Genomic DNA, 23,491 nt, shown 5'->3' with positions numbered 1-23,491 from the left:
AGACAGTGCACAAGCAATTTCTCACATTAACTTTTTTTAATTAAAAAAGCTTTGACATTCCAGTGTTTCTGTTTTCCATTTTCTAACAAAAGAGGGTGGTGAGATGACACTCCGGATTGTCAACCATTTTTCAGAACCTCATCAACAACATGTAGTCCGATTACAAACATCTTCTCTCAAGATGCGGATCCATTCAGACACATGGGGCACGAGTGTAAAAGAAAAAAAGCCATTTACTAGCAGGCGTGTTTGTGATTGAATTTGGATACAACACTAACGGGAAGGGGAGGATTCAACATGTACTCACTCTATCACATCACTCTGCCAATGTCTTAATAAAGTACTAAAACTAAAAGAAATCCAACTGCGCGCTACCTGCAGTCCACCGTCAGTGCTCCTGGGTTATATTTGTAAACTATGTCTCTCTTTATCTCCCATTGGTTAATAATATTAGCAGAAGATGCTTATTTTTCTGAGAAGATGCTGAAGCTGATGTAATGTTTTTTTGGGGGAAAGGTGTTGGGTGTCTTAAACAGGAATGACAACAAATGTTAACACAAGAGAAATCTTAGTATCTACTGCAGCTGATTTTTAAAAAAACACACACACCAAAGTCCTTTCACACTTCACCCGAAAAAAAAAAAGGCTGCCTTAACTTTATATTTACAATTAGGTCCAATATGTGTCTGTCAAACACATCCGTCTGCATTTTTGCAAGTTATGACAATTATACTGTTCTACAGAGCTGCAACTTGACTGAATATTACAATCTGTATTTTCCGATGTGGGTCAAAGTGGACAAAGTCCTCTTAATGTTCAGGGCTGGACCGCACTACAGCACACACTGAATGCCAGAAACATGCATTCTAGCTAATTATATTCATTTCTGCACTTTTCATTTTTCACTAAATCATTGATATCCATGAAGAGGTTGTACATATTTAACTTCTAGTGGTTGCATTTAGCTAGATAAGCCATGCCTGCAGTGATACATCCTGGATGATGAGAATCATAAAGTGACCAATATTAATATAAAGATAAATGCATGTGGCCTCTTTTGTAATATTAACCAGACCAGTCTTAAAGGCGTGTGATTTTTTGTTTGTGCTGGAACAACCCAATTCCAAAGTAGACATGTTTAAAAGCACAACTTCTACTGGTATTACAAAAATAAAAAATTAACAATAGTAGGCAGACAATTCAGGCTTTTAAAAAATGTCATTTAACTCATCCAACCATTTCTCTTTATAATACTGTAACTACAGAGGTGGTTCCACTTTAAAGAAACACACAAAACAAAAAGAAAGAAAAAACATATTTTGAATGGGAAACTTCCGTCTGTAGGTAACCAGGTGTCCATATTTCAATAATGCACAACAGTTCAATGCAACATTGTGCCTGCTAGTTCATGATGAAACGGATGGGAAAGCAGCTCATTGAAGTAACTTTCCTCCTTAGTGTCTGTGTGTGTTTCTTTGATTGTTCTCACCAGAAAAACAAAGGGAAACATAACTGACAAACCGAGACAATAGTGGTTTATTGTGTCTTATATTCTCATTTAGTCAAGGAGGGTTCTGGTAGTTGCTCTTCACTATGTACAATAATTAATGAGGTTATTTCATCTAAAACGGTTTATTTATCCTAATTTGCTCTACGTTTGTTTAAAAAAAAGAAGAAGAAAAGTACCCTTTTTTCCTCGTTTTCACTTATAATTGCTGTATAAATTCACGAGTTTACTTACAAGCTAGTGTGCTATAAGAGTTGCAAATGTCCCAGAGATGTGTGCGTTGAAGAAATGGAAAAGTAAAATCCAGATTGAGAGTTCACAAACGATGAGTGGAGAAATATGCGAGGAGAGGAAGGAGGTCAGAGACGATTGTGTGCTCGGGTGGGTTGTGGGACTCCTATGTTAGCTGGTGAGACCGTGGTGTAGGGGGGGGGGGGCTATGAGGGAGGGAGGGTGGGGGGTAAAGTCTTCTTTCTCTGGGTGTGTGTGATGGTGTTCAGATCTTGAGGTTCTTAATAGTTTCCGCTCTCTTCTTGAGCAGATCTCCCACTTCCTGTAGCGATCGCAGGTAACTGCTCTGCACCTTGTCCATAGCAGCCTTCGCAAACGACACTTCCTCCTGAAACACAAACATTGAGGGTATTTCAGAGAGCCATCAGCTCATTGTGGACTACATAACATAATATTTCTTTCACTTAAGCAAGGACATCAGCTGTTCATGCTTTCACATCCAATGTCCTTTCAAGGTGGCCAAGGGGCGAAAAACATCAAGATCAAGAGATGTTCCTTGTTGATCATTATCATTTATCTGCAGCTTCTGCACACATTTTATTCTGGTATAGACTCTTAAAGATCCGCTATTATACTGTTTTTCATCAATATATTATAAGTCTCAGATATATACAATATACATGTCTCTGAAGTCTTTGGCTCGAAACACCAAGCAGATCTTTGCAGCATCCCATAATTCCCTCTGTTTCAGCCCTGTTTCAAAAGTGCTGATTCTCTGTCTGTTACTTTAGATCAAAAATAAGGAGCCACTCCCAACGCCACTCTGAGAGATATTTAGTTAAAAAGAACACAATAGCCGCGTTCACACCGCAGTACTTTTCCCACTTTAGTTCCGATATAGTTCCGAAATGTCGCGTCCACACCAAAAAGAGCCAGAACTAAAATTAGTTAATCAGAACTTTTTTTACCCCCTTTTCCGTCCCTGCTAGAGAGCAGGGACTTTCGTGGGAGAAAAAGGTTCCTATGTCTGATTGGCTGGGCGGATTGCTGCAAACCACGCCCCGTAAAACTCCCAAAAGGTTTTGTGAAGCCGCCAGTCCCCAACTCCGGGGACTTCCGGCCGGGGACTTCGGGTGGCAGTATACACCGTGAAGTTGTTTGCTGCCTGCCAGTAAACCCAAAGCAGAAGAAGAAGAAGTGACGTCAGCGGCTTCTTTTGCCTAATCCTTCCCCAGGGACTTATTCCGGTGTGAACGCGATCTGTACTTAGTTCATGAGAACTAAAGAGTTCACATGAACTAAGTTCTGATGAACCTTTGTGGGAAAAGTACTGCGGTGTGAATGCGCCTATTGGTGCTCTAGGAGGAGATTCAGGTGATAAGGTGGGGGTTACCTTGGTTGCTGATTGGCTAATGGTTACACAAGCCAAAAAATCGTTATGACATCATAAAGTGGCCAAAATCTGATCAGCTCATTTTCAGACAGGTTTTTAAATAAATGGATCAGGACAAAAAGTGAGCAAATCTTTTTCCTGAAACTTTCAGAATCTCTTTACACAGACATAAAAAGACATGAACAAGTGGATTTTGCATAATAGGTGACATTAAATATTATCAAGCACCGGACTCACAGGTTACATAATCCCTTAATTTGGTTGCTAAAATACATTTCTGGGAACCATAATAATTTAAAATTGTTTTGTTTTTTAAATATAGAAAAGTCAATTTAACAAACTGGACAGTGTCTTCCTAACCCTGACCCTTTATTACATTAAAACAGAATGAAAATATATTGTTGTTTGAATTGAAAACGCTCTCACAAGTCTCTTTTCCAAGTAGATTTTGTTAAACCCTGAATTGGGAAATTCTTGAGTTACAGAACCCGCAGGTTATAAAGGCATTGCACAACTAGCTAAAGGAGTCAAGTGAATATCAATGTTTGTGGAACTGCACATTTGTATCGGTGAAGGCTTGTTTAAAAAAAAAAAGAAGAAGTTTAATGGTGTTTATTGAAATCCAGAGAGAAGGAAAAGATCAACCTTGGTGTCTGCTCTCTCACCTCTGTGGGTCCTTCCAAGCTTAAACCGGATAGTTTAATGGCCGTGATTTCAGTCTCTTGGTTCTTTATATAGTCCAACGCCTGAGTGATCAGCTCCTGCACGCTTCCTGTCAGCTCCTGGAACCCACACACCACCGCCGGCTGCAACACACACAAATCATCAGCTTAGAATCACTTTTAAAGTCAACTACAGGATAATGAGTTACTAACATATTAGTTAATGAGGAAGATTTCAAGGTGAACCTGTACCAGAGCAGTGCTTGTATCCTTTTTCTTCTTCTTTTTCTTCTGTAGACTAGTCTTCAGTGGTCGGAGAATCTTGGCACAGTGACTAGCCATCCACAGGACTATGCACACCGTCTGTACAAAAAATGAACATGTTGAAAAATGAAATGCATCAGATCCAGTAGAGAGTAGGTAGGAAAAAGTGTGGAAGAAAAGATGTCTCACCTCAACAAAGAAGATAAAGTTTTCTAATAAGGAGGGTTGCGTTTTCAATTTGCTGTCTTTCATTTCCAATACATCCCCTTTGCATTTATTCAGTATTTCTGTGCGAAGAAAGAAAGAAGAATGAAGCACAACGGACAAATAATACACCTTTGCAATTTATTGAGCTGAAAACGTAGAAATCCAGCTGCTAACTCACCTTGAAGTTGAACTACTAATGATTTGAAACCATTACAGATCTGGGTTTGAAGCTCTGACGACTCATCTAAGAGAGGGAAAATAAATGGGGTTGTGAGAATGAAAGCATTAACCCAGCATTGGTCTGCGTGATGTTACTGCCATCTCTTCTTACCAAGTCCAGCAGTCTCCAGGTCCTGCAGGTGGACAGACAGCTGGAGCGCTGCAGCCTGGCACTGACAACTCCCAGTGGACAGAGCTGCGGCCAGGCGGGTGGAGGGGGGGCCCAGGAATGGATACTGCAGTACAAGGAGACAACATTACAATATTGAACTCACCCAACTCTTACATTATGTAACCCAAATGTACTGCAAAGATGTTCATTCTTCCACAACAAAAAGGTTGATAATGCAGAGATGTTCATTCACAGACACATGTAACTTGAATTGTGCTCCGAGGTAGGATAACGTTTTAAAAAGAGACAGAACAAAGATAAGAATGGTTTAAGCCACCAGGAGAGCGAATAGAAGAGGGCAGCCGATATCTTAATGTTGGTGGATAAATAACGATAAAGAAAATGCTTATAATCTATTCCTCCCCAGTGTTCTAGCCTGTGCCCTGCTGCCACTGAGCAAGCTGTCTGTCCTGATGTTTGTGGTACTCTTAAGATTCGGGGCGAGTTCAGGTGTAACATTTTCTTTATTCATTTCAAAGTTGGTCAAATCACTGATGAACACAACATTTGTCTTTCATGATACGTTTTTCCTCTCCCTCTTTTTTCAGCTCCTTATATTTCGCTTAATATTATTAACAATGTACGTATGAGACAGATTTAGGGCTGTTGTTATGTGAATCAGAGAGATTTATTTGCCTCCTAAAACCCTTGCTTCACCTCTCACGTACCTGTGTGGGTTTCTCTGCTATCTGAGCGGCTGTCTGCAGGGTCTGGTTGAGCTGAGACAGCAGGCTGCTGAGGATCGAGCCCTTGTCTCCTACTCCGTTTTCGTTGACCTTCTCCGAGTTTTGTTGCGATGGCGTGTGTCCCAGATCGGCCAAGGAGGCGAGGATGCGAAGTGTTAGAGAGCGCAACCTGAGCCACACTGACTCTTCCTCTAGAGAGCGACGCCGGTGCTCCTCAGTTAACATTCTGTGGAGGGAACGAGGAACACGGGTTGAAACGATGAGGAAAATGTTTTGTTAAAGACCTTTATTCCACAATAAATAAAAAGGCACTTTGAAAAACAAAACATGTACAAATGTTAATGTAATGTGATATGGACATGTTAATAAATCAATGTGGTCTCATTTAACAATCTATCTTCATCTGTGGTATTGCACATTGTTTGCTTAGGACTGGAAAATAGTCTATTCTGCCAACTTAAATAAATCTTTGCTTCCAAACAATTGGGACACACTTGCAAACAGCACGAAACTAACCCATTGCCATTTAGCTTGGCTACCATAGACTTACCCCAAAGGTCCTGCATGGAGCAATGCAGACTTTGCAGAAGCAGACCCTGTACTCTTAACATCCTGATAAAGACAGGTAAACAATGCCTTTTCTGCTAACTTTGCAACTACAAAAGAGTCAGACTATACCTAAAACTAAATTGGTGCAATTACTTTAGATACTTCTTATTTTCTCCCAAAAATTAAGATATTAACATACCTGTCTTTAGGGTCCCAGCTGGTGAAAACGGTAAGGTCTCTGTTGTCCCTCATGGTGTCCCAGGGGATGTCATCCTCCTCTGGAGACAAAGACATGGCCTTCACGCTCTCCTCCAGACTCAACACACTGGAAGACAAGACAACATCGAAATGAAGAACTTTCCTACACAAGTCGCTGTAACTCAGTGCTTGATGTTCCAATATATTCTCACATATCGGCCTCTAGGAACAGATCCAGCAGCATCCTCTCAGTGCGACACTGGGCGAAGTGCAGCGATTGGTTCAACCTGTTCCTGAGAGCGATGAACTCTGGGATTTTCTCGAACGCTCCGTATTTATACGCCTGGATGATGTACTCGGAGGTCTGGAAGAAAGAAAGAGGGAAGGAGAGATAAAGAAAAGACAAAGAAGGTATAAGAAAACATGTACCCCAGCTTTAAAAGAGTCAGGAATCACAAACAGGGGTGGACTTACATCTTTCTGGTTAGAGTGGAAAAACCTGAGGGAGAAATTACAGGTCTGGGAGGCTGCAGCAAAATGACCCAATGACTCGGCATAACGTGTTAACAGAAACCTGGAAGAGAGAACAAGAAAATACATTTTTGTACGCAAATCTCTTGCTAAATCATCAAACATCGCAGAAAAGGAAAGATATGAGTCTTAGCTGGCCAAAAATGGTTCTTTTAGCACTTTATCACCTTTCTATAAACTTATGTGTAAAGTGATGAAACAACAAGCTGCATTTGACAAATCATGTTTTACTAAATGCCTTTATCAATTCACTCCTTGACTAATATCTCTAAAGGAATATTTGTAATATTACAATGGGAAACATTACAGAAATAAATATGTTGACTGTTTTAATCAAATGTACATTCATCTTTTTAATTACAAATATATAAGCCCTTATAATGACTGGCAGAAATACCCAATAGTTTAGTTACCTACATTAATAATCGCCTATACATGAAAATGTCTACAGATATAGATTTTTTTTTTTTCCACACACATTTGGTTTATATCATTATCTAGCACTCCTAACTATCAAAAAAAACTAACAGGTAAGTGTAAGTGCGTATTCCTCTTTGTCATCCTTTTCCCCCTGATAAATACAAGCACAGATGCAGTTGTGTATTTGTACTGACCCTATGGTGTCGTGCTGTACATGCTTGGCATCCAGGCTGGAGTAAAGGTCCACCACAGGCTCAAAGGCTCCCAGCTGACAGTAGACGAGCAGCAGCAGCAGCTTGAACTGGGCGTTGGAGGGGCTGAGAGTCAGACCCTCGTGGAGGACACCCAAACTCTGCCACACATAGTTGTCATTGCCTGCAATAACAGAGTGTAACACGTTTAGAGATGATGTCACTGAGACAGAGCAAATATCTGGAAGAAGAGAAAGAAAAACTCACCTGTCTCCTTCCATAAGTCAATGTACGCATGAGCTGCCATGAGACAATACATATCAGAAAACTGCAGCTCCGTCTTCACAGCGTTCTTCCCTGTGAAACACAGATATCAACCAATCAGAACAAACTACTGTATGGCAGTAACTGTTGACAGGAAAACCTGATTTTGAAATGTATGAAAATCTTCTCAAATGCAATAATTGTACCTTATGGTAAAAAAGTTGTACAAGTACTTGGCTCATAAGAATATTTAAAATAGTTTAATGAAAGATAGAGAGTCTCCTGTACCATAACTACAAGATTCCTAACACAAACCCAACATCCTGCAATAAACTTATTGCAGCTTTTTGTCCCAAGTGGGAGGTTAGGTCCTGATTATTAGAGGCATTCAAGTCTAATATGAGTGAGTGAAAACTGATTTTGTTCCCACAAATGAGATCATACAAACACACACATGTTCTGACAATGTTTGAAAAGAGTGTTGCTGGTTGAACTAAAATCGGAGTTGCATAAAACTTGAACAAGGTTTAAAATCGCATGTCAATGCTAATGCTGCCATTTGTTCATTGAGCAGAAAGACACAAACATCCTTCTCACAGCTCTTTCCATATGCAAAAGAGTACATGCAAATTTGCTTTGCATGTGAATGGCTTACTGAGGATGGAAATCATTATGCTTTTGGCTTCTAGGAGGATTAGTTCAGGCATGGTCATGTCTTTTCAAAAAGGTGTAAATCTGCTCTTTTTGCCAAACACGGTTCAAGCAAGTTACGAGAAATGGTGTTAAAAAAAGAGCTGCAACTGTTAGTCAATCAACAGAAAAATGATATCATTCTGACTTCTTTTCCATCTCTTCATATGTCCTCACTGAGATCCATTGAAGCATCAGAGTCATTCAACAGCAAAGAACAAAAAGCAACGTGTTGACTTTGTTTCTTCTCTGTCAGTATAATTTGCAAACACTTCACAGTTCTCCAGATGCTGTGTGAACGCAACAGCAAAGAACAAGAACTGATGTACTGCCATGGTGACAAATCACTGCTGTTACCAGAACAATTGAGCTAATCAAAAAGAGCTTCCATTTTCCAGTCACTGAGTATATCTGTCTGTTTTTGGTAATTACAAGAAGTCATGTCTCTTTAGTCCATGTACAAAAGGATTGTTTGAAAAAATAAAAAAAACGAGTATAAAAAGTGAATAAAAGTGATTTTCTTACCAAACTTGAGTCCATAGCGATAGTGAGCTTTGAGCTCGGTGATTAGCCGCAGTTTCCCGTCCACGTCCAGAGCGTGATGCAGCCCGATTGCTCGACTCAGCTGACACACACATAAATGCCTCTGCATCGCTTTGGTGTCGTCCGGAAAAGCAAACCCCTCCTCTCCCTGCTCCCCCAGAGGGACCGCTTCACTCAGAAGGTTAATGAACTGAAAGGTTGACGAGAGAAGAGATGCATTTCACATCACAACTCATACAATAAATTCACAAGTGTCATGTCCATGATGCTGCTGTTACTCACCTGCACGTGTTGATCAGGAGCGAGCAGATGGAGGTATATTTTTAGGTCGGTGATGCAGCAAGGTTTGTCTCCAAACTTCCCAAAGAACTGCACCATGAGCTCTAAAGGCTCACCTGTTCAAAGCCACATAAAGTCACATTGGGCTAAAAAACCGGGAAAGAGTGAAACTCAAAAAAAGAGATACTGTTTTGACAGTCCATGTGTTTTACCTAACAGGCTTTCTTCAGGACAGCCCCTTTCTCTCAGTCTGTGAATTAATTCAAGACGAGCTAAATAGGGTCCCCTGAGTGAACGAGAGTCTTTGCCGTCCTCCCCTTTAACCCTGTCCACCACGAACCTCACCACTTCAGTCACAGTGTGATGCACCGGACCCTCCGGACAGCTGCAGACAGACAGGCACAGATCAATGCTGGACAATATTACACTGTTTCCCCTACATTGATTTATTTCGAAAGGCCTGTCAAAATATCAACATTGACCACCATATTTTCTTTTATGCTTTACAATTGTTAATGTATAAATTAAAATGTTATTTGCCAATGTATAGAATGTTTTTAAAACCCTGTCGTATTGAAATGGGCCTCTGCATTAAAAACACATCAGATAGAAATCCTTTATACTCACTGATCTCCTTCTTCTGGAGGGCTCCATGACTGATCGATCAGGTAGAAGAGAGAGTCAAAATAGCAGGAGTAGAACTGCCAATCATCAGGACTAGAAACAGAAACACAGGTTTGTAAATGATGTTTGTCAGTGATCAGTAGTTTCTCTCATGTTCACAGAAAAGTCTTGTAGAGTCTTTTCTCACTTTTTGAGTAGCAGCTTGTGGGCCAGCGAGTTGCACTCCGGCCAGCGCTTGAGTCTCTGGTAGAGCATCATACACTTGTTTTCTCGACTTTGCAGCTCACTGGTAAGCTTCTCTGTTGGAGGAAAAAACTAATTAAAAAAGAGGTCAGCTGGTCTCTAAATCCGATGTATTATCACCATTTAACGAACTTCAAACAACATGTTCAAGTAACACTCAATTAGGATTATTAATTGTTTTCATTGTGTATTACTGGATTTGATCAATGCTGTTTGATGCTCTGCATGATTGGTGTACTACTTTGAAAATGCTATTGTTGTCATAATAAAATAAGCCAACTGACTGCCACTGAGGACTGACTGTAACTGACATGCACAGAGATAAAGATGAGTGTGTCCATTGTCTTTATAAATAAATACGATGATCTCTCAGGCTTTACAAGAACAGAGGCACATACACCTACCCCCAAGTGGGCCCCGGATGACTTCGAGAGCCTCCACACACTTTCCCAAGCGCTCCAGGATCATGAAATACAGCTGGACCTAAAGGCACACAGAACAAGCCAGACATTACATTACGTGTTACTTGTTAGACGCTTTTATCCAAAGCGACTTACATAGTCAATACTGTGGACAATCCCCACAGGAGCAATTTGGGTTGAAGTGTCTCAGGGACACAACGACATGCAGTGGGGTTTGAACCTGTGATCTGAGCACCAACATACAACCCACTGCGCCAAACACCTCCAGACACAATTGTAAATAGAACGAGCAACTCTGGAACAATTATCTGTATTGTGTTTTTATCTGTAAATTAATGGGAAAAAGTGGGTGCTGTAACATATTTGAGGACCCAACATACAAGTGTTAAAATGCATCTTTAAGGCCAGATATGTTGGAATAACAATCCTTCACTCACCTCTGCTTCAGCTTCAATCTTCTCCTCCTTGACCATTTTCTCCACCATGCGTTCAGCCAGAGGCAGGAACATGGTTTGGGACAGTTTTTCATCCTGTGCTGAGATGGCCTACACAACATATAACATGATAGTTTCAGAATTTTGAAAATATTTAGGAAATGAGAGTGTCTGTGTTTAACAAAAAAAGCCCGCCAGTACCTGCATCACCAGACTCATGACCGACCAGAAGTAATAAGGATTCTTGGGGACGATTTTATACAAGGCCATCCCTGCCTGTAAAGTGCCAAGATGAAGTCATCAACATCCTCTTCATTATTCTGATTATATGTCCATCTTTTTAATTAGCAATGAAGCACAAAAGCCACAGCTGTTAGTACTGTGCATTTGCATGTTTATATGCAGAGGGTGGACCTGAGTTTTCTCACCTGCTGCATCTTCTTGTACTCTCCCACGCGAGCGTAAGCCATGAAGAGGTGAGAGTGATACTCCTCACTAAGGGGAACCTTCTTCACCGCAGCTTCATACAGCTTGGTGACCAACTCCGCTGTGAACAACAACAACAACAATATTCAAAATGCAGTCACTTTAGTATTATAAGTAGCCTTCATTGGTGTATGTATCTGTGTGTGTACTCACGACGATGCATCTCTCTGTACAGAATAGTCAGAGCTTGTAGCGAGTTGTCATCAGTCGGCTCGAGAGTGGCCACTTCCTGGGCCAAAGTAAAAGCCTCATCCTGCTTTCCAGTCCTCTGAAGGCCAATAGCCTTTAGTACCTGTAAGGACAACAACATAAAATATTCTACAAATTGTTTTCTTTTCAGACTTCATAAAACATTATGTTGAGGTAAAATCAATCTTTTGGGTGACATTTTCAGAGCTCAGGCATGCAGCATGTATGCAGCAAGTCAAAAATGGTGGGAAATGGTGAATAAGGACTCTTGATAAAGTAAAACAAAAAAGGAAAGGCTTCATCCAATCGGTCTTACTAAGAATGCCAACGGTAGAAATAAAAACCCACAATTCAACACTTCTGGTGAGAATTACTTAGTCACCCACCTTGGCACAGTGCAGGTCCTTGTGTTTCTTCAGCAGTTTATCTGCCTGCTGTATAGCCATTTTATTGTTGCCATTATCAAGGTAATCTGGGAAAATACAAAAAACAAACATTATTACATTAATGATAAAAAATAGACAAAAGTAAGAATGCAATGGGCAATAGAGACTTTGCATTATACTGTATGTATTACTATGTTAATCTTGAAGATTACTCAGCAAATCGATTGGGTGGATCAGGATCTACAGAAATCAATTAATTGATCAAAGGATCCAGATTCTTGCTTGTGAGGATTTGCTTTTCCTTGTTTTATGTGTCAATAAAATTGTTATTTGTAAACATTGAATTGGGGATTAAATATATGTAATTTTAAGACCAAAACATGATCCTATTACTTGAGAAAATATTCGGAAAAAAATGAACAAAAAATAATTGTTAGCTGAAGATCAAGTGTCACCATAACTTGAAATGCTTTTCTGAATGGTTGTTGAATGTTCAAGTATGTGACACACAAACAGAGACACCTCAATTCAACTCCTTCAGGACAGCTGGCTGCCAAAATTAACTGTGCCAGACAGCACACTGAGATTATGTCATGTCTATTCTCTGTGTTCAAACTGTGATCAGAGAAGCACCAAATATTGATGAAAGCCTACATAAATGTGAGGAACGTGGACTTATCAGTTAGATCCAGGGTTGATAAGTTCATGCTCTACTGCCAAACTTAGCAGCCCTGAAGCTCCAGCCATAAATACAGAGACACAAGCTAATTTATTTATGGGTTTCAACTTTCAAACTACATTTTAATGTCACTGCAGCTCAAGAGTTAAGAGTTAAAAACGTAATGACTCCAAAGGGTTTTTCTTTGTGATGAAAAGTCCAATTGCGTGGTTTTTAAAACTACACTACAAACATACATTGGTTTTTAGAGAATATGATCAATGTAATCCAGATTAAACTACCCAACAGTATATAAAGATTGTAAACCAGCACAACCTTAAACATCTGCAGCACGAAGAAATACAACATAATCATTAATGCAGCAGAAATAAACTAAACACATTATATATATTCTAAAAAACACTGACGGGGGAGATTGTTGCAAAATGAATACGTGAAGTACATTTAGCAGATAAGGGGTTTGAATGCAGAGTTTTCACTCACAGTAGAGTATTTCAGTGTGATAGTAGTACGTTCACAAAAGCAAAATATCTGAATACTTCCAACACTGTTCACACACTCAAAACACAGTAATATCTGTTAATCTTGTCATTTATCAGCCTTTTCATTCTTTTCTGCAAGAGGACCGTGAGCTGTGACAGCTCCATGCTAACAAGCTAGCCGGAGTTAGCTTGAAGCATTGTCCTTCTACTATTATGAACCTGATTCCCTGCTAGCTAAACGTTTGAGCTTTGGATAGCTACAAAGCAGCTACACATTCAGAATGGACGCAGACAGCTAATCACAACGGAACTTGTTGTCAACACAAAGCACATAACACGCATACAATCATAACTTTTATTTGTAACATACATACAGTTTCAGTATATCTAAGGGGTACCCTGCTAGCTGACATATTAGCATGCTAGCTAGCTGTCAAATAGCGACCGTTAGCAAAAAAGGAGTTCGACTTTGAGAATGTGCAAAACCACACAACAGACATTTCTGCACCATTCATTGTTTTTACACCACCAAGTATATCTACTGCTTTAACTTGGAGGAAACGGTTTCAACAGGAGACTCTTGCCATACAAGGGCTTGGTTTCAGACCGGGTAAGGTGCACTGTCATTGGGCGCTGCAAGCACCAGAGTCCGTGGTCTGAGCTGGTGGGGCCGCATTGCTGCCTTCTGACCCAAAAACTTTCCACTTTAATACACATACACCCGTATACAACCCAAGGATGTTTCTGGAACATCAAATTACGTGTATATGTATAACTCCCCATTGAGTCCTTACCGTATATGGGTCTGAGTCTCCTGTCGTTGGGATCCTGCACATGGCCTCTCGCCGCCATGGTGGAGTTTACCTGCTGGGTAAATGTTCGCGCATGCGTACTGCGCGCTGCCACAGTGAGCGAAGGATTTCTCTCGCTGTCATTGTTTTCTGAGCACAGCCAGGTTTAAATGTATGTATAAATCTGAACAACTATCAGAATACAAATACTCAGTTCTTGTAGTTGGGTCAAATTGCTAACACTGATTGTAAAATATTCTACTTTATTATGTGACTTAAGTAAAAACAAAGGTATTCGTACTATTTAACTACTACTATACTATACTATACTATACTACTATTTAACTATATAAGCAGTCTACTCATTCATTGTGCAGAATGGCCCGTTTTAGAATCATATATATTATATTATTGTTATCATGGCTTTAATTAAGCTGGTAACGGTAGATACTTTACATTTACTTTAGATACTGCTCGGTAGCTTAAACCAGTGGTTGCGCAGAGGCATGACAGGGGGGGCGCGAGAGACCAGGAGGAAAAATGGTTATAAAAAAAAAAAGAAAAAAGAATCATAATTTTAAAAATTATTGATTCGAAAATAATATGATACAGTACAGTACTATTACGTCTGGGTCTCTGTGTTTCATTAAAGCTCTGCTCTGTGTGTGTGTGAAACGAGCCATTTTGTGTGCATGCACGAGCGAGAGAGAGAGAGAGCGCGCAACGGTACCGAAGATCGTTGTTGTTAGCTTCTGGTGCTAGCGAGCTACGCTAACGGATATAAGGAGTTTTTTCAATAAAAAGTGGAGGAGAGTCCTCTCCTGTCAGACTGAGAGACTCAGTGAGCTAAAGGACTCTCTCAGTGTTATCTCAGTAGATCTCAAACGTTTTGGTCACCACAATGTAAACAATTATTTCCGAGGCACACGTTTATATGATCATTATAGTTATACAAAAATAAGAGAATAAATAAAAACAGGTATAAAATACTATATGACAGTAAAAAAAGAATAAAGTTTAAAAGGGTGATTTGTAAAATATCCATTAAGAAAAAGGAAATCTGTTTACAGTTCTGTTTCAAATGGGTGTTGAGAGAGCTATCCATAGATCTCTTAATTTTTCTCTCAAAGTGAAACATGATTGATGCATTTAACTTCAATATTTAAAAATAAATCTTCCCGGAGGAGCTTGCCCCCGGACCCCGCTATGTAAGGTCCACACACCACCTATAAAAATAGCACTTTACCCCTGCTTACACCTATATGCCGTGAGATGATTATTGAGCCTTCATTGTAACAGTTGGGGGTACGTATGCTTGGGGATTGTTGCAGTAGAAAATACCACTGTAGCGACCGGTACATTAATGGGAAACCCTAAATGTTTGAGCACCCTCTATGAAACGTCAAGCTACCCCACAGCATCCCCAAAAAAAATCTCTGGCACCGCCACTGAGCCTGACTTGTGTTGGGGGGGCCCAACTTTTTTTTTTCTCCAACGGGGGGGCCTGACAGAAAAAGTTTGGGAACCACTGGCTTAAACGATGATAATACATCATCATATAGCCTATTACAATACAACATGAATCACTGCTTAAGATCCTCTCCATGCAAAGAAATTAGCACCAAACTATACAAATTATAATAATAATAATAATAATAATATAAAATTACTTAAAGGTGGGGTAGGTGAGTTTGAGAAACCGGCTCAAGATACACTTTTTGTTATATTTCATAGAATGCTCTTAACATCCCGATAGCAATGAATATCTTAAGTGCTTTGACAAAAAATCCATTAAAAATGTTCTTCTGTGAAAGCCGTAGTACTGTAAAAAGCACGACCAATCATTTTAGCCGGCCCGGCTAAAATAACTGGATGGCCTACCTGCCTGACAGCCTTCCATCTGTGCAAACTTATCTCGTGCCCTCATTGGTCATGTGCGCATTTGTGTGTGTTGGAGGAGGGGCTCTGTAAGGAAGTGGCAGTTTTTTTTGCATTTTCAAATTCTAGCGCACTTGAGCTGGTTTCTCCAAAATTACCTACCCCACCTTTAAAGTGTATGTAACGTATATTAGTTGTTTATAATTATTGATTGATTAATCGGAATCGGGATCAGAATAACTTAAATCATATGCATTCATATTTATATATTGCAGTTGGTAAAGGGCATCATTCACGTCCGGGCAAAAATTACGGCTCCGCCCACTTTTGGTGGAAAACAAAGCTGTCATTTGAATGGTGGTCAACACAAATTCTGAAGTTTTTGCCAATCCGATCAGAAATGTAAGAAAACCGTGGATTTTTGGATCTTCAAAGAGCCCGATTACAATGGCCAGAGAGGCAAACAATGACATTAAGCCATTGGAAATCGACGATGAGTAACATCTATGTCACTTCCGCGCGAAAATTACGGCCCCGTCCACAGATGATGTTTGTCAATCTTAAAAAATAATTTCCATGTCAAAAAAGTCACAGTTTGTCGTAAAACTGTTGAAATATAAGTATGAAAAATACGCAACTAGAAAGACTACAAATCCCAGAGTCGCGTAAGTGATGTCATAACTGATGTCACAATTGCTTTCCTCCACCAAATAAGAGATAGCTAAGATAAGATAACTTTAACAAGATGCCTGTGTGCTTAGTACCAGGTTGTTATCATACCAGCAATGGATCTTGATCGTTCTTTCGCTTCCCGTGTGATGAAAGGACCAGGAGTGGCTGGATCAAGTTAGCTACCTAGCTAGTAGCAAGCACGTTAGTTAGCATTACAGCCTTAGCCTTGTCATTTGTATTAGCCTTAACATTAAGTAACCCAAACTGTTAAACAGTAAGAGTAGTAGTCATATTTCGTGAACCCTTTGAAGAGTACTGTCACACCGGTGTGATCATTCTATAATACACCATTTAAGCCCGGGGGAGAAATGCTAACAATAACGCTACATTAGCATCGGCGATCTTTTCTACTTCATGCTATCTGCACAAATGGTTGACATTAAACATTAAAAAGATCAGGCAGTTCAGAGAGAATCAAAGGAAGGAAGGCAGGCAGCCAGGCAGGCAGGCAGGCAGGTAGCTTTGCATGACATTCTTCTGGGCGTGTTTCATTGTGTTGATAGTGAGGGTAGTCAATCCCTTTTTTGACAAGACAGTAGTGACGGCCATCTTGGTGACGTGTGTTGTTGTGTGAGCCTGCGAGACCAGAGATGTAGTTCATTGAGCGTTTCACACAAAAAAATGTGTTACTTCACAGTTTTACGACCCATTTTTATTTTTTTTACTTGCAAAATTATCTTTTAAATTGACAAACCTCATATGTAATTCGTGGCACAATTCAAACGGGATCGAAAGATAATCTTTCTCTCTCCATTGACTTTAATGCATAACTTTTCCGAAATAAGGTCTCATGGAGCTCCATGGGACTGCCGAAAAGTTATGTAGGTATAACATTGTGTTTTTTAACCATTTCAAAGTTAATCTAACGTCAACATTTTAGTGGTCTCACCTTCCGTGGTCGAAATTCTCCATTAGCATGACACACCACCATTTTCGCAAAGCTGGCATGTCAATCTAAAAAAGGAAAGAAATATATTATCACTGTATGTCAGATTAAATGTCATAATGGGATTTTGAGTTTACTTTAAATGACCAGATCAACTTACAATAGTGAAATCATAGGGTGCATCTAGTTTGGTGTAAAGGGCATACTATGACAGAAAAAATATTATTTAATGTTATTATCTTAAAAACAACAGAGAATTAAATCAGACCAATAATGTAGCCTACCATCAACATGAAGATGCCACAGTCATTCCCATACAATTGCCTGGGGAAACCCTAGCATGTCAGAAAGCATTTAGTTGTTTTGTTATGGTTTGACATTTCTGTTGAATATAAATGATACAAATTGTATACTATTACCTCTATTTCCAAACCAGTCGTCTCTTTCCACGGTCCAGGATTTATTGACTGTGAAAGGTTTCTAGAATGAAAAACACAGCTGTATGAAGATCTAAACAGGTAGCTATCAAAATGATCAATATGGTCCTCTTTCATGTACAACACACACCATCAGAGGTGGCAAAAGTACACACTCTTTACTTAAGTAGAAGTACAGATACTTGTGTAAAAAATTGTTTTTTGGTAAAAGTAGAAGTAGGCTACTGATACAACATTTTACTTTAAAAAGTAGAGGCTTTGTAATCACACTACAATGTAACTTTAAATGCCTCTTTTTCATGGTTTGTGTGTATGGTGCATGATGTGCACACCAAGGGCTCGCCACTTTTGCAATCAAGCCGGGAGTGGTGGACACTGTTGTTGTTGGAAGCAGGAGAGAGAGCACAGCTGATGTGTTGAGGAAGAGGATGGACCAGGGCAATGTTCAGAAGCTGATATACCCGGTGCCGCACATTCAAGACTTTTCAGCACATCTGGCCGGTACGCTGGTGTTTTCGAAAGTGGATCTGGTGTGTGGTGACCACCAGGTGCCCATGCATCCCCTGGACGTCCCTAAGACAGCAGTGATAACGCCGTTTGGACTTTTCGAGTTCCTGCGGATGCCTTTTGGGCTCAAGAACGCCGACCAAACGTTCCAGCGCCTGATGGATTCGGTGCTGCGGGACCTGCCGTTCGTGTTCGTTTACCTGGACGACATGCTCGTTGCCAGCGCTTCAGTAGAAGAGCACCTGTCACACCTCCGAGCCCTTTTCACGAGGCTCAGTCAACACGGGTTGATAATCAATCCTGCAAAGTGCCAGTTCTGGGTTTTTGACATTGATTTCCTCGGACACCACGTCACCAAGGGCGGTGCAGCACCCCTGCCGGCGAAGGTTGAGGCTGTTGCGATGTTTCCTCGCCCACTCACAGCCCGGTCGCTCCGTGAGTTCCTGGGGATGGTGACTTTCTACCACCATTTCATCGCCCGGGCCACCCACATTATGCAGCCGCTGTATGAGGCTTTGAAGGGTACAACCCCCATCCAGGCGAACGACTGGACGGCGGAAGCTGAGTCTGCTTTTACGGAGCTCAAGACCGCGTTGGTTCAGGCGGCTCTGTTGGCGTACCCATCATCCACGGCTCCCATCTCCATTACCACAGACGCATCGGACTACGCCGTTGGTGCGGTGCACGAGCAGTGGGTGGAGGGCGCTTGGCAGCCGCTCGCCTTTTTCAGCTGTCAGCTGATGCCCAGGGAACGCAGGTACAGCGCTTTTGACCGAGAGCTCCTTGGACTCTGGCTGGCCGTGCGGCACTTCCGTTTTTTTCGTGAGTTTATGGAGTTTGTGGACCACAAACCTCTCACGTTCGCCATGTCAAAAGTGGCTGAGCCTTGCACGTCAGCAGCGGCAGCTGTCTTACATCTCAGAGTTTACCACGGACATTAAACACGTGGCTGGCAAATTGAACCTGGTCGCAGATTGCCTCTCCAGGGTCGTCATCAGGGGCGTCCAGTTGGGCCTGGATTATACCCGCATGTTGACGGACCAGGTCACGGACCCCGGCGTACAGGCCCTGAAGGAGGACAGCTTGGGGCTACGTGGTTTTTGGTGACGCAGGCATTACTCTCCTGTGCGACGTCTCCACAGGCCTGCCGCGGCTGGTCGTTCCCGCCAGTTGGAGGCGCTCCGTTTTCGAGGTGGTGCACGACCTGTCTCACCCCGGCGGTAAACCTTCGGTGCGCTTGGTGGCCGCGAAGTTCGTCTGGCGGGGACTGAAAAAGGACGTGAGGACTTGGGCTGGTGAGTGCGTGGCTTGTCAGCGCGCTAAGGTACATCGCCACACGAAAACTGACATAGCCCGGGCTTTCATTGCGACGTGGGTGTGTCGTTTTGGCACCCCGTCGGACATTTCCTCTGACCGGGGTTCACAGTTCACGGCTGAGCTCTGGAACGCTGTGGCGTGTGGTCTGGGGGTTAAGCTTCACAGGACAACTGCTTATCACCCTCAGGCTAACGGCCTCTGTGAACGTTTCCATCTCTCCATGAAGGCAGCGCTCAGAGCTGGCCTAAAGAACGGAAATTGGGTTGATAAGCTGCTTTGGGTGATGCTGGGTCTGCAGAACGCGCCCAAGTAAGATCTGCAGTGTTCCACGGCTGAGATGGTCTACGGTCAGCCGTTGAGAGAACACATCGGTTCCCTGGTCGGCGTCAGCTCAGCGGGTTTGCCTGCAGGACACCGCCGAGACTTTTGCTCCGATTCCCACTGCCCAACATGGTACTCAAGTGTCCTGGGTCCCTGCGGATCTCCGCTCGGCCGAGCACGTTTTCATACGGCATGATGCGCACAGGGGTCCCCTGTGGCCTCCTTACAACAGACCTTTCGGTGTTTTGGAGCACAGGGACAAAAACCTTGTGGTCGACCTGGGTGGTAAGGCCGAGCGAGTTTCTGTGGAACGGGTGAAGGCGGCCTATTTGGATTTGAGCCAGCAGGTGGTGCTGGCACGACCTCCGCGACGGGGGCGCCCCCCGGCCTTGATCCCTATCACTGACTTGAGACCCGTTGTTCTGGTCTCGCCTCTTCCGGAGGCCACAAATGCAGAGGTCATTTTCCCAACTCCCGTGCTCAGGAGTCGTGGGGGTCGACCTGTCGTGCCGCCCCGCCACGCTGATTTTGTTTATGGGTGAATTCTGAGGGGGCTTATGTGGTGACACGTTATTATACATAATTCACCATTGATATTATTGTGTTGCAACCCGGACCTGTTAGAGAGGGTACCGGGGTTTGATGTCATTGCTGCTAGTTTGTCATGCAGAGCAGTTCATGTACTTACCTCTTAGAGATTAATGGATAATAAAGTGTGGAAGTCCATTCTGAATACACCGCCTCCGACTCCCTTTCATCGGCACTACAACCGAAAATAAATACCTCACGATGTCTATCTAATTATGAACTTGCTTTACTTTCACGGAACACATTTTTGGTGATAACAAATGTAACAAAGTAACATATTTACCAACACATGTTCTACGCCACTACATACTTACATTTAAATGTGTGCTGCGTCGGTTCAGCCAGCGCCATATGGATAGAAGAGTTATGACAACGGAAGTCCAAAATGCTTGATCGTCACGTGGTTCAGAGAGACTCAGAAAGTTCCCGGAAGTTCATGGCGGGCCATTTGAATCACGATTTGAATGCATTAATAACAGGATAGAAATGCAATTTTTGGTAATTAGTGGTCAATAAAGGTTTTGATTTGCAATATGTATACAACATATCGATATGTGTATGTAGTTACATCTATGTTTTTTTGTTTTTAAAAGTAAAATGTGCTAATATTTGAGGATTAAGATAAAATAAGAAGTACTTTATTGATACCAATTGGGGAAATGTTTACACTGTAGCAGCAAAAGACAAGGCATTGTACATTAGAGAAGTTAAAAGACTAGAGTTAAACAATCGAAAATGTAAACATCTTAAATAGAAATAAAATAGCATTACAAAAAGTAGAAAATATACATAGATAGTGTGAACAGCTATTTTACCTGTTAACATATACATGTTAGGCTAACGTTGCCTTGGTTAAAGAGCCTGTTGCTGTTGTTTATTGCTTTGAATTCTTTAAAACAAATATTATCTTCTTAAGCTTGTATGGTAGTCAAGAACATCACATCTTAATGTTTATTATATTTAGAGGGAGGGAAGGAAGGTTTCAAAATTCAGATCGGAATAATTTCTACCATTTCTTTCATTCATGGTTTCAGTAATCCCATGGTAATTGAGGACATAAGTAAACTAAATGTGGGTTTTCTCTGGAAGTTTTTCCTTGTACGATGTGAGGGTCTAAGGACAGAGGGTGCCGTATTGTCATACTGATATTCTGTACAAACTCTGAAGTCCACTGAGACAAATGTAACATTTGTGATATTGGGCTATATAAATCAAATTGATTGATTGATTGACTAAATGACTAATGTAATCTTTATGACTTTCAGAAAGAACAGGAGACCGACAGGTGCCTATCAATGACTGTCAACTGACAGCACAATGAGTCAAAGGACTAGCAGCAGCAGCAGCAGCATGATGATGATGTTAAATGTGTTGTTTTAGGAACATCCATTGTAAATAAATGGGATTCAATAAACATTGAATAGCATGTCATGCAGTTTGTCGGTGCCTTTTCCTCCGTGTTGTCCTGGCATATAGTCTCCACCATGGCTTGCTGTGCTGCCTGGGGATGCTCCAATCGCTCAGAGAAAGGAGTATGAATGTAAAGTTTCCCCACTGACACAGAGAGGAGGAAAGAATGGCTGGCTCAAGTCAGCAGGAGTAATTTAACTACCACAAAAGACAACAACAGCAACAAAATATGTGAGGTAATCATATTTTTCACAAAACGAAGACCACACCATTGGGAAGCTTAATGTCTGTTTAATAAAAATAAGGAACAGGGAGAGGCTTGCAAAACTCCGGGAGTTGAGACTCAGGTGCAGAGTGAGGATCTCATTGCAGGTCTTCAGGCTCCATTGAATCCCCCTGGGGTTCTTGTGCTGAAAGAGGGAGACAAAGACAGGAGAAAGGGTTAGATATAAAGTGGGGCAAAAAAGTATTTAGTCATCCACCAATTGTGCAAGGTCTCCCACTTAAAAATATGAGAGAGGCCTGTAATTTTCATCCTAGTTATACCTCAACTATGAGAGACAACATTTGAAAAGAAATCCAGAAAATCACATTGTCTGATTTTTAAAGAATTTATTTGCAAATTATAAGTAAATTATAAGTATTTGGTCACCTACAAACAAACAAGATTTCTGGCTCTCACAGACCTGTAACTTCTTCTTTAAGAGCCTCCTCTGTCCTCCACTTGTTAACTGTATTAATGGCACCTGTTTGAACTCGTTATCAGTATAAAAGACACCTGTCCACAACCTCAAACAGTCACACTCCAAACTCCACTATGGCCGAGACCAAAGAGCTGTCAAAGGACACCAGAAACAAAATTGTAGACCTGCACCAGGCTGGGAAGACTGAATCTGCAATAGGTAAGCAGCTTGGTGTGAAGAAATCAACTGTGGGAGCAATTATTAGAAAATGGAAGACATACAAGACCACTGATAATCTCCCTCGATCTGGAGCTCCACGCAAGATCTCACCCCGTGGGGTCAAAATGATCACAAGAACGGTGAGCAAAAATCCCAGAACCACACGGGGTGACCTAGTCAATGACCTGCAGAGAGCTGGGACCAAAGTAACGATGGCTACCATCAGTAACACACTACGCCGCCAGGGGTTTAAGCCAGTACATGTCCAGGCCCGTCTGAAGTTTGCTAGAGAGCAATTAGATGATCCATAAGAGGATTGGGAGAATGTCATATGGTCAGATGAAACCAAAATATAACTTTTTGGTAAAAACTCAACTAGACGTGTTTGGGGGAGAAAGAATGCTGAGTTGCATCCAAAGAACACCATACCTACTGTGAAATATGGGGGTGGAAACATCATGCTTTGGGGCTGTTTTTCTGCAAAGGGACCAGGACGACTGATCCGTGTAAAGGAAATAATGAATGGGGCCATGTATCGTGAGGCCATCAGCAAGGGGTATTGAAGATGAAACGTGGCTGGGTCTTTCAGCATGACAATGATCCCAAACACACCGCCCGGGCAACGAAGGAGTGGCTTCGTAAGAAGCATTTCAATGTCCTGGAGTGGCCTAGCCAGTCTCCAGATATCAACCCCATAGAAAATCTTTAGAGGGAGTTGAAAGTCCGTGTTGCCCAGCGACAGCCCCAAAACATCACTGCTCTAGAGGAGAT

The 23,491-nt window shown here is 41.6% G+C and overlaps 1 protein-coding gene across 2 annotated transcripts; it reads right to left on the bottom strand.

The window, feature by feature from the left end:
- Positions 1-17: 17 nt before the first annotated feature.
- naa25 (N-alpha-acetyltransferase 25, NatB auxiliary subunit) lies at positions 18-13,896 on the bottom strand. 2 transcript variants are annotated; one of them, XM_079658317.1, is made up of 24 exons: positions 13,746-13,896; positions 11,791-11,876; positions 11,369-11,507; positions 11,158-11,276; positions 10,931-11,005; positions 10,733-10,840; positions 10,278-10,356; positions 9,818-9,929; positions 9,634-9,723; positions 9,219-9,391; positions 9,010-9,122; positions 8,710-8,917; positions 7,498-7,587; positions 7,234-7,414; positions 6,563-6,662; positions 6,301-6,452; positions 6,090-6,215; positions 5,324-5,567; positions 4,596-4,719; positions 4,443-4,508; positions 4,247-4,344; positions 4,046-4,156; positions 3,797-3,937; positions 18-2,126 (listed from the first exon to the last, which is right to left on the bottom strand). In XM_079658317.1, exons 1-24 carry the CDS (start codon positions 13,801-13,803, stop codon positions 2,004-2,006), a joined length of 2,916 nt encoding a protein of 971 aa, XP_079514443.1. In that variant the 5' UTR covers positions 13,804-13,896; the 3' UTR covers positions 18-2,003. The 2 variants fall into 2 exon arrangements, with proteins under 2 accessions (XP_079514443.1, XP_079514442.1); XM_079658316.1 differs by lacking the exons at positions 11,369-11,507; positions 11,791-11,876; positions 13,746-13,896 and having other exon boundaries at positions 10,931-11,065.
- Positions 13,897-23,491: the final 9,595 nt, after the last annotated feature.

Source organism: Notothenia rossii (assembly GCF_949606895.1).
Source record: "Notothenia rossii genome assembly, chromosome: 11".
In the NCBI taxonomy this organism is placed as follows: domain Eukaryota; kingdom Metazoa; phylum Chordata; class Actinopteri; order Perciformes; family Nototheniidae; genus Notothenia; species Notothenia rossii.
The sequence above is the reverse complement of the archived record's forward strand: the minus strand, read 5'-3'. Positions and strand labels throughout refer to the sequence as shown.